General features: G+C 43.9%; 1 protein-coding gene across 1 annotated transcript; it reads left to right on the forward strand.

The window, feature by feature from the left end:
• The first annotated feature begins 246 nt into the window (after positions 1 to 246).
• On the forward strand, positions 247 to 10,171 carry elf3 (E74-like factor 3 (ets domain transcription factor, epithelial-specific)). Its single transcript, XM_084316766.1, has 9 exons — positions 247 to 383; positions 746 to 908; positions 2,386 to 2,619; positions 3,017 to 3,124; positions 3,757 to 3,873; positions 4,411 to 4,497; positions 5,771 to 5,878; positions 6,429 to 6,624; positions 7,756 to 10,171. Exons 2-9 carry the CDS (start codon positions 752 to 754, stop codon positions 7,865 to 7,867), a joined length of 1,119 nt encoding a protein of 372 aa, XP_084172892.1. The 5' UTR covers positions 247 to 383; positions 746 to 751; the 3' UTR covers positions 7,868 to 10,171.
• Positions 10,172 to 20,259: the final 10,088 nt, after the last annotated feature.

The following is a 20,259-nucleotide window of genomic DNA, read 5'->3' on the forward strand; positions in this document are numbered from 1 at the left end:
ACCAAACAACATGCCACCGCCCTATTTCATTGTACTATACATGTGTTAGTTGTATGATGACAATACATTAATCAAATCTAAAATAATCTAATCTAATTTATGACCAAACTACATGCCACAGCCCTATCACTCATCTGTGTGTGTGTGTGTGTGTGTGTGTGTGTGTGTGTGTGTGTGTGTGTGTGTGTGTGTGTGTGTGTGTGTGTGTGTGTGTGTGTGTGTGTGTGTGTGTGTGTGTGTGTGTGTGTGTGTGTGTGTGTGTGTGTGGAGGGGATCCGTCAGAATACGTCGGAACAGTGGAATCTTATACAACACATTCGCGTGGTTTGGATTATCGTGACACATCCTCTTTGCTAGCCGTTGGCTTGTTGCCTCAACATCAGGTACATTGTTGTCTTTATCTAAGCCGTGGGCTCTGCAGGGTGGCGGTGCTGATGGTGGTGACGTGATTTGAAGAGGTTGAATTAACAACAACTCATCAATGATGAAATAGAAAATATAAAACGATGTGGTTTTATCCAGTTAGTCACTGCAGAGGATGAAATATAATTTTGCCAAAGGACAATATTGCCAAAAAAGGTCAATTGACATACTGCTGTAGTGTCCGTAGCAATATTAGTGTCTCTTCCCATTGAAAACCAGCCTTTGCCTGCATACAGTATGTATGTATATACAGTAAGTATGTATGTATGTATACAGTATGAATGTCATCAAACAATAGCTTCTTGGTCTTCTCTCCACCCAGGGAATCATGACGACCCTCTGCCTGAGCAGCGTGCTCACCAACGCCAACCTGACCATGTACCAGACCTCCAGCCCGGACTCTCCGCCACCACAGCACACGGCCACGCTGCCCAGTATCGACAGCCTGCCGATGGCCAACCGAAGCTACATCTCTAGCCTGATCGGTGAGAGTCCTATTCTAGTTGATAATTAATGTCACATGAAAACGATTGAGTATTCTATAAACTTTCACCTGAAACTGTTAAAAAGCAGTAGTCGTGTGCAACATTATGTGTGAAAAGGGTTAAAAAGCAGTAGTCATGTAAATCATTAGGTGTGAAAGGGTTAAAAAGCAATAGTCATGTAAATCGTTAGGTGTGAAAGGGTTAAAAAGCAGTAGTCATGTGAGACTTGAGGTGTGATTGCATTTCATTTTCTTGCCTTTATTCGTTTGAGGTTTTTATTACAAATCCTAGGACCTTATTAAACCTATAAACGCTGTATGTCAAAGTTGGACTTGTTGTTTTGCTGTCTAAATCCTGCTGGGTTTTATTAATAGGCCTCTGCCTTTCAAGCCCGTGGTAGCAAATGTTTAACCGTCGTGTGAGCAGTTTCAGTTTCATTGCGAGTTTCAGCAACAACAAAAAAAAATCTGCGGTCTAATCCCACTGTAAACACAAGGCCTTTATCATCACACAGAAACTCTGGCTGGGGAAAGGCCATTAGCTCCAGCGAGCCTCGCCGTGACCTCATTCAAACACCGTCGGCTCAATCATTCACCCGGCGGGTAATGGTTAACCCGGCATAGCCGCCGAATAACGCCGCCTCCACATTGTTGGAGCGAGTCCGAGATTTTGTTTGTCTCTAGCCTCTTAGCGACCAGGGGACTCGGAGAGAACGGCGAGAGAAAATGGTGTCGGTCTAAATGGTAACCGTCGGTAGTGTGTGATAGTAAAGGGTTAATGTCGTTTTAGAAAGGAAAAGTGACCTCTGGAATAACTAGTTACAAAAGTTTTTGTGTCTCAACACAAAGCCAAGAATGTACCTTTAGAAACCATGTTGACATTAATCTTTATAAAAGATGCTTCTTTGTATTGTAAAGGTGGTGGGAGGGCAGGACACCACAGCCAAACGGATCATTTCGAGTTTCATAGGGTGTTCCAGGGATCCAGTTTTCTTATTGGGTCACTCAATTACTGTAGTTCAGTACTAAATATATATCATCATCATCACACTCCACTGACTTTGCTGAGGTTCAAATTTCCCAAAACTATTGCAGCTTTAAACCATAGACAATGTAATATCAGAGGGTTTGTCTGAGTAGTGACACTTCACATAATGGTAATGGTATGTCTCTATGGTCTGGAGAAGCTTGTGGTTAGTTTACTTTGGCTCAGATTTCAAGACAAGCGCCAAAAGTAGAGTTGATTACTTACAGATACACACACACATTCCATCTCATCTGTTGGCACACACACACACACACACACACACACACACACACACACACACACACACACACACACACACACACACACACACACACACACACACACACACACACACACACACACACACACACACACACGCACACACACACGTCACCAATCCCATAATACACACATCTAAAGCCCAACTGTCACGCTCCTTCTCCTCCACTAGACCAGTGGTACAAACAGGTCAACCCTCAGTTCTGGACCGAGGAGAACGTCTTGGATTGGATCAGCGACCACATTGACAACATCAAGTTCGACGCGACCACCCTGATCCTGTCCGACTGCACCATGGACGGACTGACCCTCTGCCAGCTGACCCAGGATCAGATGGTCGGAGTCTTCGGACCGCAGCTCGCGCCGCACCTCAGCCAGAGCCTCCTGGAACTGAAGAACAAATATGGTAAAGAGATTGATTGATTTGAACGATGGATTAACAAACAATCCACACATACAGTACAAGTCATGTGGCCCACGGTCTGTTCAGCAGTGCTATCGCCATGGCTACACTGCTGGATCATGTTTGTTTGGTGGCGGTGCTGGAGATAAAGATGCAAAATAAATAAGAGTTTATTATTCCGGTTTTAAACGCCCACATTTGAATGTACATTATGTCCGATAGGGGTATACAGACCCTCAACCACACCTTTGTGTATACTGTTTACTTTTATTCATAGTAGGTATATATTAAGATGACATGTCATTGCCTATATGTATGTCTTTCTACTATTACCCTGCCCAAACCTGTAGCTCCCCTTATCTTATCTTCTATTTGACGCGTTGACTTTTCTTTGTAACAGAGCACCAGAGCCTGTCGGGGACAGACCTGATGGAGACCTGTCAGCTGCTGGACCACTTCCTGGACAACCTGAGCTTCCCGTTCCTCAGCACCCTCAAAGTGGGCGAAGGTACGGGCACACACATCCCCTGCAGTGTTATCATAGCCCTGTGGAAGTCACTTCATTATATCTACTTAAGTTACTGTAATTGAGTAGTTGTATAGTTTTGTATTTAGGTCAAACTACTTTTGGCGTATTTCTCAAAAAGCTTGTAGTTGTACATATAATTAACTTTAGACTTAAGTGTTGTTGTTTTTAATAGTAGTAACGGACCACTTGAGTAATATATTTCAGTGACAATACTTCTATTTGAGTCATATATTTCAGTAACAGAGAACTTCTAGTTGAGTAATATATTTCAGTAACAGTACTTCTAGTTGAGTAATATATTTCAGTAACAGAGAACTTCTAGTTAAGTAATATATTTCAGTAACAGTACTTCTAGTTGAGTAATATATTTCAGTAACAGAGAACTTCTAGTTAAGTAATATATTTCAGTAACAGTACTTCTAGTTGAGTCATAGATTTCAGTGACAACACCTTTACATGAGTAATATATTTCAGTACTCTTTCCACCTCTCATGGTGTGTTATGTACTATTGTGATATATTGTGGGGACATTATGGCATATTGTGGCATATGGTGTCATATTGTGGTATATTGTGGATGTACCTGTGTTAAATGTTGATACTCGTCAACAGCCATGGATGCCAGGAGGGACCTGGACTATGACCTGACACAGTTGTCCATGGAATCCATGACCCCTCTGAGAGACTCCGGCTACATGTCAGACAGTGAATCCAGCTCCAAGTCCACTGGTGAGTGTCCATCAATACAAGTCCTCCTTCCTCCTCCTTCCTGATCCTCCCTCCTCCTCCTTCCTCCTCCTTCCTCCTCCCATGATTCTTCTCTCTCCTCTCGTATACATCATCCGTCCCATCCTCCCGCCCTCTTCCATGTTGGACCCCTGATCTGATCTGATCTGGGGTCAGTGATCGGAGCCATTTTAATGTGTTCAATCATGTAACACCAAACTGAAGCTGGGTTTGGTTGAAGGGCTTTGGGGAACTATCCTTTCTTTCCTCTCTCTCAGCTTCTATGCCTTATGTTAGGATACAGGACGAATGAACCCTTTCACTGCCACAATATAGGGAGGTTAACCCGTTCACTACCACACTACAGGTGGTTAACCGTAGTGAAAGGGTTAACCTTATGTAGTGTGTGGTAGTGAAAGCATTAACCATTTGTAGTGTGGTAGTGAAAGGGTTAACCTTCTGTAGTGTGGTAGTGAAATGTTAACCTTCTGTAGTGTGGTATTTATATTTAAATGTTAATGTTAATGTGTTTTGTTCCAGGTGGCCCGTTCGGCTTCCAGAACCCCAGCTCCCCTGAGTCCAGGAGCAGCGATTCCGACCCAGAGTTCTGCTACCCTCTGATAGCAAGTGAGTGGATATTGCTGGCCACACCCCAGGCTCAAGAGAGGTCTGGAGAAACCAATATAACCAATATAATAAGTTATAATAATATTATATTTTATGGTATATACTTTATATTAAGTAGTTATGTAGTAATTATTATACTGTGAATTTCCAAGTGGGACGCCTTTGACAAGACGTCATTGTTTGACGGCATTAGAGAGTCTACCTTTTAAGAAAAATGGCTTGCAGCAGTGATTAAGATTTCTAGGCTGATAGGGGTGCTGATAGGGGAACTGATAGGGGTGCTGATAGGGGAACTGATAGGGGTACTGATAGGGGTACTGATAGGGGTGCTGATAGGGGTACTGATAGGGGAACTGATAGGGGTGCTGATAGGGGTACTGATAGGGGTGCTGATAGGGGAACTGATAGGGGTGCTGATAGGGGTACTGATAGGGGTGCTGATAGGGGTACTGATAGGGGTGCTGATAGGGGAACTGATAGGGGTGCTGATAGGGGTACTGATAGGGGAACTGATAGGGGAACTGATAGGGGTACTGATAGGGGTACTGATAGGGGTACTGATAGGGGTGCTGATAGGGGTACTGATAGGGGAACTGATAGGGGTGCTGATAGGGATGCTGATAGGGGTGCTGATAGGGGTACTGATAGGGTAGGACTAAGAAATCAGTTTAGCTAACTGATTCCACGACCAGGATGGTGACTGAGTTTCAGTCGTGCATCAGGCCCAGTCTTTACTCATGTCACTTAACCCTCGAGTCACCCTTGTCGCAGTTCTGGTCAAATGGGTTAGGGTTAGGGTTTTCTTCACGTGTGTTTGTGGATAGCGTTGGCTAGATTTTATGTATATGCCAAAAAAGTAGCTCAGTATCACATCTTGGACTCACATTACAATAATCCATGTTTGTTTTTTAAAAACAATCACTATTAAGCGCGTGAACAACAAGTGTCACACCTTTCACCCTAGTCGCAGAACTGGACAGGTTAGGGTTAGGGGGTTAGAGTTAGGGTTAGGGTAACCCTAGGGTAACCCTAACCCTAACCCCCTAACCTTAACCCTAACCCTAATAAAAAAAATTGTTAAAATCCTGAAAATGAATAAATATTCGATATGTATGGTGAGGACTGAAGTTAATAATGAAAATAGGAACAATACATGAAAAAGATATGTTTTACTGAGATCGCAGTTTCGGTCACTAGGGAGACAGGTAGTGGGTTTTTTGAAGGTTGACTCGAGGGTTAAAACTGATCTGCGGTCTGTTGTTGTTGTTCCCAGAAGAGAACATCAAGACAGAGAAGGGCGAACCCAAGAAGAGGCCGCGGGGCAGACCGCCCAAACTGGGCTGCGACCACAGCTTCCAGAGCCCCAAGAAGAGCAAACACGGTAAGGACTCTTTATCAGTTGGGGTTTTACCAAGAAGAACAAACACGGTATAAAGACTCTTTATCAGTTGGGGTTTTACCAAGAAGAACAAACACGGTATAAAGACTCTTTATCAGTTGGGGTTTTTTACCAAGAAGAACAAACACAGTAAGGACTCTTTATCAGTTGGGGTTTTACCAAGAAGAACAAACACAGTAAGGACTCTTTATCAGTTGGGGTTTTTACCAAGAAGAACAAACACAGTAATGACTCTTTATCAGTTGGGGTTTTTACCAAGAAGAACAAACACAGTAATGACTCTTTATCAGTTGGGGTTTTCACCGCGGCAGCAGTACACTGTATTATCGGCAGCCGCATCGGACAGCAAGTCCTTCTCAATGGGCATCTGTGTTTGTACACTGCTGCAGCTTTCATCAGTTACATGCTTTGCATCCATTTTGCATTTTACTATTTTTTTCAGTTCCATTATCTGTTGCACACAAATACACACACACACACAGAGAGACACACCTTTTGCTAATGCTGCCCCCCCCCCCCCCCCCCACCACAGCGCCCCGTGGCACCCACCTGTGGGAGTTCATCCGGGACATCCTGGTCCACCCCGAGAAGAACCAGGGCTTGATGAAGTGGGAGGACCGGCGGGAGGGCGTCTTCAAGTTCCTCAAGTCAGAAGCCGTGGCCCAGATGTGGGGCCAGAAGAAGAAGAACAGCAGCATGACCTACGAGAAGCTCAGCCGAGCCATGAGGTGAGAGAGAGAATCCTGCCCAAACGCAGAGAAGCCAATAGGCAGACTGTTCTGGCGACACACATAGAGAGCTAATTCAATGTGGTGACTAAAAGTTAAAGGAACACGCCAACATTTGGGGAAATTAGCTTACTGTCTTCTCCAGAGAGAGAGACAAGAAGATAGATACAAGTTTCCTCTCTGTGCGTTCAGTCGAAAGCTATCTGGCTGCACGTTAGCCTAGCTTAGCACAATGAATGGAAGCGGGCAGTGCCGGTTAGCCTAGGCATTGTCCAACTAACACCTCTCCCAAAGGCTACCCGGCACTGTCCGCTTCCATTCATTGTGCTAAGCTAGGCTAACGTGCAGCCAGATAGCTTTCGACTGAACGCACAGAGAGGAAACTGGTATCTATCTTCTTGTCTCTCTCTGGAGAAGACGGTAAGCTGATTTTCCCAAAATGTTGGCGTGTTGCTTTAAAGCTATCGAGTTGAGTTTCTGACCACTAGTTGATGAAATTGGCGCTATAGAGCACAGTAGGAGAAAAGAGAGGCCCTGGAGATTGTGTATCGCGTGTTCTTCCGGCACGAGGACGAGGGGGCGTGAGTGCGCCACGAGCACGGGGGTGGCGTAGAACATGAAAGAGTGCACTGGAAGTGTGTAAACAACACTGATCTTGATGATCTTCCTCAAAACCTGACGCGCTAACTGCCGGACAATAAAACAGACTTCACTAAAACCCAAAGGGAAACTTAACACGGATGGGATGTAAACATTGCATGAGCAAAGAAAACAGTAGGAATAAACTTTAGGTAGCGAATGTATTCAGGTAGTTCTTGTAGACTATAGAACAACTAAATAAAACTCTATCTGGGTGGAAATGTGAATATAAACGAAAGTGAGCTGTTTCCAAGAGAACTCAGTTGGATACTTTTAAACTTTTATACTTTTTTAGATTTTCAGTCATTTTGTATTTTCAAACTTGTACAGACGTCCTAGTAATAGTTGAGGTATTAGTATTAGTATTTGCTGCATGGATATAATGCACCTGTGCAGATGATTTGTGTATGAAACTCAAGCCATCTCTCTCTCTCTCTCTCTCTCTCTCTCTCTCTCTCTCTCTCTCTCTCCTCTCTCTCTCTCTCTCTACAGATACTACTATAAGAGGGAGATCCTGGAGCGAGTGGATGGGAGGCGGCTGGTCTATAAGTTCGGGAAGAACTCCACTGGCTGGAAGAACGAGGAGGTCGGCTCGGCCCTGTGACCGTGCCAAGGCGCCCGAGTGGGTAAAGAGACATTGCCATGTGGAAATGCCAAGGGTGGAAAACCAGAAATACCAGTGTGGCTTCTCTCCCGTCGTAGGATTGGATGACATGCCATTCTTCCCTCTTTCCCGTCATGTAAAAGACACTTAACTTCTCTCTCCGTGGGGGAGGTGTTGCAGAAAACGTAAGCCAGTGTTTTTGGCTCCAGTAGGTTTTATGAACCAATTAATAATAAGTTGTATATTGTTTTGTATGATGTCGTTTTGTATTTTCCCTTTTCGATCTTCACTTCAGTAACTGTGTGTGGTGGCTGGATCAGGCATTGCCGTGGACGCCTATGAGCAAAGTGCTGTGTCACCAATCTCATGCGCCGCACAAGCGACCTGTTGCTGAGGTCGGCGGCGCTTGGGATCGGTCAATTGTTGTTGTTTTTTTTGTTTTTTGGTGATACTGCATTCTCTCCTTCCTGGATGGATAAGGATAAAAAGTTATACTTTTTTAAAGCTTTATAATTCAAGAGGGATTAACACTTTATCTGTTGCCTTGGCAGCCATTTTGGTAACTGGACATGAATGATTATACGATGGCACTGGAAACACGTTATTATTACCTTTTTATTGAATCGTTCAATTATTTTTATTATATTGTTTTTTTATTATAAAGTGCCAAGGGGAGATTGTTTGTATTTAAAAAAAAAATTGTGTAAAATGTATGCAAACGTCATGTCACTTCAGTGTTGGGGAGGCTACTCTGAAAGCATAGTTTTACAAGCTACACCAATTACTTCAGGAAGTTGAGTTACAGCAAAGCTACCCTCAAGCACAGTGTGCTTTGCTGCTCGATGCAGAAGTAAGCCAAACTATAAAAATGCCAATGAATTGATACAGAAAGTTGCAGCCTGCTGGTGCTAACGTTAGCAGCTAGCATCTATCACCATCACTAACATTAAGTTAAGCTAAAGCTAGGGGCGACCAGTGCTACTAGGCAAAGCTAAAGCTAATGTAACCCTTAAGCCGTATCTTTGCTTCAATAAGGGCGAGTAAATACACCTTAATTAAGCAAAGATTAAAACAAAAACAAAGCAATGAAATCTATGATGAATTGATATCCAATGCAAGCGACTGACGATGTGTAGAGTGAATGTAGCGTTAGCTACTGTCAGAAATGCACTACACTGCTGTGATAAGTTAATGTGACTTGCGTTACATGGCATTTTGTTTATGTGGTATACTCTCTGGTCTGGTCAGTAGTTGCAACACTCCGATGCTCTTGTCTGGTCAGTAGCTACAACACTCAGATGCTCTGGTCTGGTCAGTAGCTACAACACCCAGGCATGGATGTTTCAACAATGGGCAGTCAGTCAGTCAGTCAGTCAGTCAGTCAGTCAGTCAGTCAGTCAGTCAGTCAGTCAGTCAGTCAGTCAGTCAGTCAGTCAGTCAGTCAGTCACTCAGTAAGCGACTGAGACTTGTATTGGCAGGCCCTGGCAAAGAAATACCACTCAATTGAAAGTGAAAACTAAATGCATAGTAGCTACTTCTCACTTACACAATAAACAGGTCTGGGCTCTTTTTATGCAAATGTTAACATAAAACTTGTTTATCTTTAACTGGCATCTTTTTAGACTATTTCCCAACGTTACCATAGCATATCATAGTTGCATATCATAGTTGTCAGAGCAAAATATCTTGTACAACAAGAGAGAGGCTCAAAAAAGCTATATTAAACTATTAAAATCACTATGCCAGTTGAACTACTAGCAAGCTACTGCTAACATGTAGTGAAGCTACTCCCCATCACTGTAAGTCATCTTTATTGTGGTTTGTGTGCATAAATAAAAGGAAGCTTTATATGAAGGACAAATAAATGAAGACATAGACATAGAAACGATGACAATATGAAGTTTGTCCCCTTTCACTACAAAAGGTTAACACTTTCACTACCACACTACAGAAGGTTAACCTTTCACTACCACACTATGGTTAATGGTTAACCTTCTATAGTGTGGCAGTGAAAGCGTTAACCATTTGTAGTGTGGTTAATGTGACAGTGAAGTACATTGTGCTACAGGTCGTTTTGATATCTCTTACTATAAAGTGCGCTTACAATTTTTTTTCTTCGACATTCAGATGCACTCATCGTTTTTTGTTGCAAGTAACAGTTTGTATTATATTAAACAATCAGTTACAAATCACTTTCATATTTTGTACGAGAGGTAAATCTCACTTTGTATAATTTGTGATATTACTATATTCATGTGTGGCAATTATTATTATTTTTTTCTACAGAAATAAACGTTGAAAGATATCTACTGCATGTGTCGTGTTCTGATTTTAAAGGCTCAATCCGTGATAGAAATGTAAACAAATAGGCAGCCCCACCACCAGCTGCCTTAGTGTCTAGCGTAACGGCAAGCAACTAACGTTAGCACAGTTAGCTAACATTCACTAGCTACTGTTGGCTAAGTAGCCCTATAAATCCCCAATGGTGGAGCCCTATCTGCGTCATTCTTCAGCGTTTCAGCATTTTTCTGGTTATTAACACAGCTTCTTATAGAGTAGATACGTCTCTTCTCACCGGTTCGTCTTGCACCAAAAACACCAGACACTTATGATGATGTTTATTGATGACATAGAGCAGGGGTGTCAAACTCATTTTCACAGAGGGCCACATCAGCATTATGGTTGCCCTCAAAGGGCCAAAGACCGTATAAATGTTAATGTAATGTAAAATAAATGTAGCTACACATTTACATATTGTTAAACATGGTGTTTCTGTATTTATTACTTATTCAAGTTATACATATTGGATATTAATTTGCATAAATGTAAAAATATATGTTAGCTTATGTTATTTTAACAAATAATTTTAGTTTATCAGAACCCCATATTACTCCACCAATCAATGATCAAACCATTCAAGTAAATAACAAAGAAGAATATCATCAAATACAAGCTATGACATTAAGTTTGTTCAAAACCTTTTTGTCACAGTCAAGAGGGGCAGCACTAACAACTGTGAGCTGCAAAGAACACGTGGGACAGATGTAGCAGATGTTACAAAAACAAATGGCTGCACACAACCTTGCAGAGGCCATACATCCAACTAATGGAAGATAGTTTAATTAACTTTAATTAACAGATTGCAGAATGGGTACAGTACAGTACAGCTCAATACACACAATTGTTAAGGGGATGCAGACCAGAGAAAGACTTTCGACTTGTTTACATCAGGGTCCCCCATTTTCAATTCGTAATGAAATTGCTATTATGTGTCTGCATGAACACACAACTGTAACTGTACTCAAAAATAACAAAATAAGGGTTGTCTCAGTTCACAACTATATTGGTCAAATTTTGGGTGGGATTTGTTTGCGTCCCTACAGCTTCTTATTCAATTGAGCGAGATGCTCGGTTATGTCACACAGCCAGTTTGCATCTGACAGTTCAGACAATATTTCTTCAACCCTTTGTTACCTATTCCGCCTGGATCTTTTTTGTATTTTGGGCTGTAAAATTGTCAAAGAATGTCTGAGGAGTAAGTGCTTTTGGCTTTTTTCCTTTGTTACCTCAGATGTTCAACATACATGTATGTGTAAGAATGTGTAATAACTAAGGCTGTCAAAGTTAAAGCTTTATTAACGCATTAACCCACAATTATTTTAACACTGCTATTTTTTAACCCAATATTAATGTAAAAAAAAAAAAAAAAAATTTTTTTTTTTTTTTTTTTTTTTTACCTGAGCTCTTGGGGGGCCACATCAAATGACGTGGCGGGCCGGATTTGGCCCGCGGGCCGTGAGTTTGACACCTATGACATAGAGAATAGAGCAGAGAATGAAAATGCCTCAATGGTGGTTTAGCGAGGACTCGGGAGGCACTGAGTGGGGAGCTCGGCAAAGTGGGCTTGGGGATGAGTAGCCACATGCAGCAGCCCTTAAGCCCTTCCCATAGTCGAGCGGACCGTACACGGAGCAGACTCCCGCGGGCTCAAGGCTGATCCAAAGGGTACTCAAAGCAGACCCAAAGCAGAGTCCAATTGCGAAGCTCCTATTTTCTGACGCGTGGACGTCCGCGGCGCCCACTTGGTGTCACACAAACTGGCGCAAGGTGTAAACTGGTGTAAACTGGAGCGAGACATGTTGGAAATTGGTCCGCGGAGATCCGCTCGACTATGAAAGCTCAAAGAGTCCAGTGGACCTCCGCAGAGTCCAGTCCGTGTACAGTCCGCTCGACTATGGGAGCACCTTTAGCCAGTACCAGAGTGGCCAGCAGGTGTGATGGCAGGGTGGAAACACCCTGCAGCCACACACCGCTAGGCAGCTGTAGCCTCTAGTCAGCGAGACACAGAGCCACGAGGCAGCCGGCCTCTACAGAGCTGTTAGGAGAGAGAGAGAGACACAGAGAGCCATGAGGCAGCCGGCCTCAACAGAGCTGTTAGGAGAGAGAGAGAGACACAGAGAGCCATGAGACAGCCGGCCTCAACAGAGCTGTTAGGAGAGAGAGAGAGACACAGAGAGCCATGAGACAGCCGGCCTCTACAGAGCTGTTAGGAGAGAGAGAGAGAGAGAGAGACACAGAGAGCCATGAGGCAGCCGGCCTCTACAGAGCTGTTAGGAGAGAGAGAGAGACACAGAGCCATGAGGCAGCCGGCCTCTACAGAGCTGTTAGGAGAGAGAGAGAGACACAGAGAGCCATGAGGCAGCCGGCCTCTTCAGAGCTGTTAGGAGAGAGAGAGAGACACAGAGAGCCATGAGGCAGCCGGCCTCTACAGAGCTGTTAGGAGAGAGAGAGAGGCACAGAGAGCCATGAGGCAACCAGCCTCTACAGAGCTGTTAGGAGAGAGAGAGAGACACAGAGAGCCATGAGGCAGCCGGCCTCTACAGAGCTGTTAGGAGAGAGAGAGAGACACAGAGAGCCATGAGGCAGCCGGCCTCTACAGAGCTGTTAGGAGAGAGAGAGACACACAGAGAGCCATGAGGCAGCCGGCCTCTACAGCAGAGGACACAGACACAGCCGGCCTCTATATTGTGTTTGAAGGGTTTTTGAAAGATTTAACTAATTCTCTTTAATAACCTTTATTGTTTCCAGACCACCAGAATGCTTTCACTACCACACTACAAAGGGTCAACACTTTCACTACGACACTACAAAGGGTCAACACTTTCACTACCACACTACAAAGGGTCAACACTTTCACTACCACACTACAAAGGGTCAACACTTTCACTACCACACTACAAAGGGTCAACACTTTCACTACCACACTACAAAGGGTCAACGCTTTCACTACCACACTACAAAGGGTTAACACTTTCACTACCACACTACAGAAGGTTCACTTTTCACTACCACACTACAGAAGGTTAACCTTTCACTACCACACTACAGAAGGTTAACCTTTCACTACCACACTACAGAAGGTTCACTTTTCACTACCACACTACAGAAGGTTAACCTTTCACTACCACACTACAGAAGGTTAACTTTTCACTACCACACACACTGCAGACAGTTAATATTTCCAAAAGACATCTTTGGCCTTATATCGCCCATACATACCCTGTATGTCTAAGATGTCTTTGTAGTTTGAAATTCACACGGGCAGCATAGTTAATTCACCCTTGTGAAAACCACAGGTTATTCTCTGGTACAAACCGTTCCAGTCCCCATGTCCAACTTCCGTTTTCAGTTTCTGAGTGCGTTTGTCATTTATAGTCTATATTCATAGTGAATACAGTAATGTTTTAGCGAAAATATACGACCCAGTGGTTTTCATAAGGGTGAATTAAGTCAAGCGTTCCTTTATTAATCCCCTCTGGGAACCCCAGGTGGTGTCATGGCAGCATGGGGGGGGGGTACAGGTAGGACAGGTACAAATAATAATAGAGCATAGAACATAGAACAAAGTGCAAAGTAATATTGATGATAGTGATAATAGTGATAATAGTGATAATAGTAGTAGTGAACAGTAGTGAGTGGTAGGATTCAATCAGACCGAATTAATAGTGATGATGGTATACATGGTCCAACACACTGCACCAGAGTCCATGTAGTGTTTATTATTTAGAGTCAGATAGTCCTAACAGTTTTCAAGTTCACCAGCAGTTACAGTAGCTCTCCGGCAATTGGCAGCAGTCCATGCTGGGGGTGGTGGTGGAGAGGCGCACACAGTAAGCTGCAGGCCATCATGTACAATGACAGCCACACTCTCCACCACACTCTGGCAGGACAGAGGAGCCTGTCGGCAACTTGTGGACCCTGATGGCAACTGGCAAGAAGGACCGGTCAAGGCGGTTTGTGGTGTGTCATGGCTCTATGGCTGAACCTGCTCCTCATCTTGGCTCGCTCCTCACAGAGGGCGGTGTGGTGTGTCATGGCTCTATGGTTGAACGTGCTCCTCGTAGAGGGGGTTGGAGGGGGTTTCCTCGTCCTCCTCTCTGCCACCACCTCTAGTTTGACCAGTTCGACTCCCAAGTCAAGTCAAGTCAAGTCAAGAGCTTTATTTGTCACGGCATACGAGCATACAGTGAAATGCAGGTGGTCATGCCCGCAGCGATTGTGCAATAATACAAGTAATAAGAATAAGACATTTGTGCAATAATACAAGTAATAAGAATAAGACATAACAGGTATAATGTACATAAAGTTAACAAAAAGCATGGTAAAAGACATGCTAAGGTCCTGCGATAGTGCTCCCACTACGGGGCTACCAATCATCAATGCCTAATTACCAATTTCAAACAACTTTCAAGTCTCATGGAGTATTTTCCACCCATTTCAAGATCAGAGGCAGTATTGAATAGCATATAGTAAGGTGAACTGAGATCACCTAAAACACACACCATATACACTTATGAACACAAACATTAGTTAAAGACTCATATCGTTGCGCTCGTGGACTGAGCGGTACAGGGGGTCCTTTGTCCCCACAGCCATCAGACTGTTTTTTTTTAATTGTTTGTTTGTTGTATTGGTTGTCCTTTTTTTATCGCTTTTTATTATTATTTCCCCAAGGGGATGAATAAAGTATCTATCTATCCATGCCCACGGTTGTGGAGCCTGATGGCAACTGGCAAGAAGGACCGGTCAAGGCGGTTTGTGGTGTGTCATGGCTCTATGGCTGAACGTGCTCCTCATAGAGGGGGTTGGAGGGGGTTTCCTTGTCCTCCTCTCTGCCACCACCTCTAGTTTGACCAGTTCGACTCCCACTACGGGGCTACCAATCATCAATGTCTAATTACCAATTTCAAACAACTTTCAAGTCTCATGGAGTATTTTCCACCCATTTCAAGATCAGAGGCAGTATTGAATAGCATATAGTAAGGTGAACTGAGATCAGCTAAAACACACACCATATACACTTATGAACACAAACATTAGTTAAAGACTCTATAGTATCTACGTTTACCATTCTGTCCTATCTGGCCATGTCAGAATAGCACTTGTGATCAATATTTGATTGATTTCATTGTGCCAGTCAGTGGATGACCTGTAAACAGATATCCGGTTGCCGGTTCAACGGCCTCAGTCAGGTGAAAACCAGACATGTGCCTGCGAGCCTCACGGCTGATGGGTGTTAACTGAAGGTGGGGTTTTGTGTCTAAGGTACACAAGATACGATTACTGTGAGGTCTTTATGGGGACAATTTGAGTACCGTATATACCGTATGAAGAAAGAACAAAGGGGTGTGTGTGTGTCAGCTGAGTTCAAAGAACTGTTCCCAGCCCAATAACTGCTGCTGTCAAACACACACACACACGCACGCACACACACACACACACACACACACACACACACACACACACACACACACACACACACACACACACACACACACACACACACACACACACACACACACACACACACACACACACACACACACACACACACACACACACACACACACACACACACACACACACACACACACACACACACACACACACACACACACACAAATGGAATGGTTTTGCAAAACTCCAGAGTTGCACAACATCCATTCAACCCGACATGAAACGGATGTGGTTTGTACGTCACTGTAGTGTTTGGTGTAATGTATGTATCACGCATGGGTTCAAGCAGATCCTTATTGCTGATGGTTTGTGTGTGTGTGTGTGTGTGTGTGTGTGTGTGTGTGTGTGTGTGTGTGTGTGTGTGTGTGTGTGTGTGTGTGTGTGTGTGTGTGAGTGTGTGTGTGTGAGTGTGTGTCTGTGTGTGTGTGTGTGTGTGTGTGTGTGTGTGTGTGTGTGTGTGTGTGTGTGTGTGTGTGTGTGTGTGTGTGTGAGTGTGTGTGTGTGTGTATGTGGACATTATTTACATGTACATTTACATTTACATTTAGCTGACACTTTTATCCAGAGCCACTTACAAATAAGTCAGAAGGAGGGGCATTGTTCGTCAAACAGTGTCAAACTTGAGTGCTGCACTCTGAGTGCATAGTAGTATAGACATAGTAGCACCATAGGTAGTAGTATGTATAGGTAATTATTTATAGTAGCATAGTACATAGAAGATAGTAGTATAGGCATAGTAGATAGTAGGGGTGTAAAGGTACACGTATCCGTAATGAACCGTTTCAGTGTGTACCGTACCGTACCGTACCGAACGGCTGTGTACCGAATGAATACCACGGTATGTTAACCCCACTGGGGGCTGTTTTTTCCACAATCTAATATAATAATTTTTTTTTTTTTTTCTTTACAAGTCGATTATTCATTTCAATATAGAATATTCGTTGACAGCACACTACATCACCCCTGAGTGGAACATGGAAAGCCAAACTTTCCCCCACTGTACCGAAAACCTGTACTGAACCGTGACTTCAAAACCGAGGTACGTACTGAACCATGTGTAACAGGGTGGATTATCCCTGCTTCGTGGGAACGGTTGCTGGCAGTCACAAGGTAGCTGGACACAGTAGAGCTCCGTCTAACTGCACCCACGTCTTTGGGCCTGGAGCGTCAAACTGGGACCCGGTAGTGGGAGTGAATGGGGCCCGGGATTTACCAACCTGGTTTGGTACTCTGGTCCTCCTCGCCTCTCCGGGGCGGTCAGCAGTACTCCCCAACTCGCTCTCACTTCCCTGATTACCTCCGTGGGCCCTCCCACACCTAGTGACTGATATGCCAAAATAGATTCGTCCCTCCCGCAAGCAGTACCCTCCCTTGATGACCACGAGAAACCTTACAATGAAAAGGGGAGAGTTGGGTAGGAAGGGGTTAATCATATATACGTTACCCACACCAAAAGAGTTGTTAAACGGCTCATGAATGGACACGCACACAGAACTCCCATCTAATTCTTTAATACTAATTATACTGGTCAGTTACAAAGAGTTAAAAGCACTGGGTCGAATAGAATGGAATCTTGCTATTACCCAATCTGTAACTCAATACCTTATGTCCACGTATATTCTACACACATATACTAATATACTTTAATGCATTTGACTCATCGCCCACGTCTGGGTCAGTACCATGTATAATACCTCTAACAGGCTTTAATTATATGGCGAGAATAATACCTCTCTGGGCTTTACTTATGATGCACCAGGTCTGTAACCTCCCCACAGGGAAAGGGTTAATTAGATGGGAAAATATTATTAAAGAACCAAACACGTTATCACACTCAAAGGAAATCAAAATATGGGCCCATAATACCAAAAGAGTTCTATACTAATGCCGGCATATATTGTTGATGGGGTACCCCATACCACCGGTCTTCTTCAGCGCCCCGCGCTCGGGGTTTTCTAGAGGCAATATAGCCGTTAGCAGCATGCTAATTATACCGTCACGCTGCTACTATAACCCGATACCTATGGACGTCAGTCCTGGGGCTCAGTCTCTCTCACTCACGCACTATCACGGATACTCCTAGGATAACCCGTCGCTCGCTTCGGCGGGGCTCTCTGGTGGTTCTTTAACGGGGCTATTCCAAAGCACCTCCCGTTGTAGCTGCGACCGTTCACGGCTACATCCCAAGCTGAAGAGAGCTTCCGGTTCTTCCCACCTCCAGGTGATTCCCTCTTCCTCGCTGCCTGCCTCTCTCCCGTACACTCTCTGCCTGCCACCGCCCCCTGCTGGTACCGCCAACTAGTCACACAGGGAAAAGGATGGGTGCATATGATCCAGAGATACTGTGTATAATCCATATTCCAGCCGATAGAAGAAGGAGGAGCCCGCGTCATTGTTCGTGAGAATATCAATGGACACTAGTCAACATGTCTTTGTGCACAAAGGGGAGATAAAAGGCAAGTCAGCACTTCTGAATAATAGCCATATTTTCAGGATGCTACACCCCTAGTAGATAGTAGGTAGTAGTATAGGCATAGTAGATAGTAGAGAGTAGTATAGTACAATAAGAAGATTTGTTTTTTAATTCGGATATTGATTGAAGAAGTGTGTTTTTAGTTGACAGGTCTGGGCATGTTTCAACTCTTGTGAGAACCAACTCTTAACACCTTCAATGGAAGAACATGTTGGGTTGTGAGGACGTTTTGGCCAGTCCTCATACCAAAAAATGCTGATTATCAGGTTAAGGGTTAAAAGAACATTCCATCATTTTCTGGAAATACACTTATTCGTCATCTTCCCCAGAGTCAGACAAGAACTTTCATCTATGTGCATCAGTTTTGGAGTTGTTGGAACTTGTATCTATTCACTTTTGATGGAGCTAGGCTAGCTGCTCCCTACTGCTTCCAGTCCTTGTGCTAAGCTAGGCTAGCTGATTGAAATTGATTGATTGATTGATTGATTGATTGATTGATTGATTGATTGATTGATTGATTGAAAACTTTATTAACAGATTGCAGAATGGGTACAATACAGTACAGCTCAATACACACAATTGTTAAGGGGATGCAGACCAGAGAAAGACTTTCGTCTTGTTTACATCAGGGTCCCCCATTTTCAATTCATCAGGACATATATGACATACATGACATACAGATAGACAGTACTGCTACATCTATACATTTATGACATACCAGATTTGCAAATACAGTACTGTTTGTGATACAAAAATAGTCCAGAAAATAGAGTATATACATTTGACGTAGAAACTGTACATTGGGGGAGGTTGGGTAGGTGGGGGGGGGACACACTGTACAACTGTACAAGCAAAACTGTACATTGGAATATTGACAACCATACTAGGTAATTTACTGTACATTGGAGGGGGTTGGGGGACGACGACACTGTACAAACAAGCAAAACTGTACATTGGAATATTGACAAAATCATACTAGGTAATTTACTGTACATTGGAGGGGGTTGGGTTAGGACATTTACAAGGGCCAGTTTCGAATTGCAGTCTCCCGTAGGTGTTCTTTGAGAGTGGTTTTGAAAGTGGGTAGTGATTCACATTCCTTTACAGCTTTGGGTAGGGCGTTCCACATTGATGTGGCATAATTGCGAAACGTGTTTAGTCCCTTGTTTGAGCTGCTCCCTACTGCTTCCAGTCCTTGTGCTAAGCTAGGCTAGCTGCTCCCTACTGCTTCCAGTCCTTGTGCTAAGCTAGGCTAGTTGCTCCCTACTGCTTTCAGTCCTTGTGCTAAGCTAGGCTAGCTGCTCCCTACTGCTTCCAGTCCTTGTGCTAAGCTAGGCTAGCATGCACCTGGAGCTCTCTCTCTCTCTCTGGGGCTACTGGACACACAGAGAGTAAACTGTTCCCGATGATGTCACTGGTGGTCCATATTCAAACTAATTTACTGTCAAACTAAATGAATATGTGCAAAACTGTTTAGAGTTTTTGGATGTGTGTGAGATTATGTGCAAAATAAATTAGCATTGGCCCCTTTAAAAGTTGAATCTGTAAGGCCGTCAAACTGTGACCACTAGGCAAAAGAGCCCCGCTTGGAAATGCACTTTGTTTTCATTTTTAGTTTTGGTCTTATTGTGTGAGTTGTAATTTTGTAATAGATTGTACTGTGAATGTCCCCAGACCTCTCTTGGCAGAGCCTGAGGTGTGGCCAGCAATAACAACCCCGCCCCCTATATCCCCACTCAACTCCAAACCACACACCAGACCAAAACACAACAATGTAAACAAAGCACAATACCAGGCGGGGCTCTGTTGCAGAGAAGTGTTGAAGTCAGAGGTTCCACTGGAGGGCGCTCTAGGCGGAGCCACTCAAGAACACCACCAGGTGGCGAGTATAAATAGAGATGTCTCCTCCTACTCTACCTCTTTCCCCCCCAGCCTCTCAGTGAGAGGAGACCTCATGTACTGCTGCTCATACCATGTGAATGAAAAACCACACCGCTTAAAGGCTAAAGATAGAAACCATGCCTCTTGACCACATTATTGTCGCCCTATAGCCGGATTCTGTCAACAGGTTATGGGCCCAGATAACACCGGGGCGAAATAATAAGGGTAGCAAGCTTAGCT

This window comes from Notolepis coatsorum (genome assembly GCF_963971535.1).
Source record: "Notolepis coatsorum genome assembly, chromosome: 6".
In the NCBI taxonomy this organism is placed as follows: Eukaryota; Metazoa; Chordata; class Actinopteri; order Aulopiformes; family Paralepididae; genus Notolepis; species Notolepis coatsorum.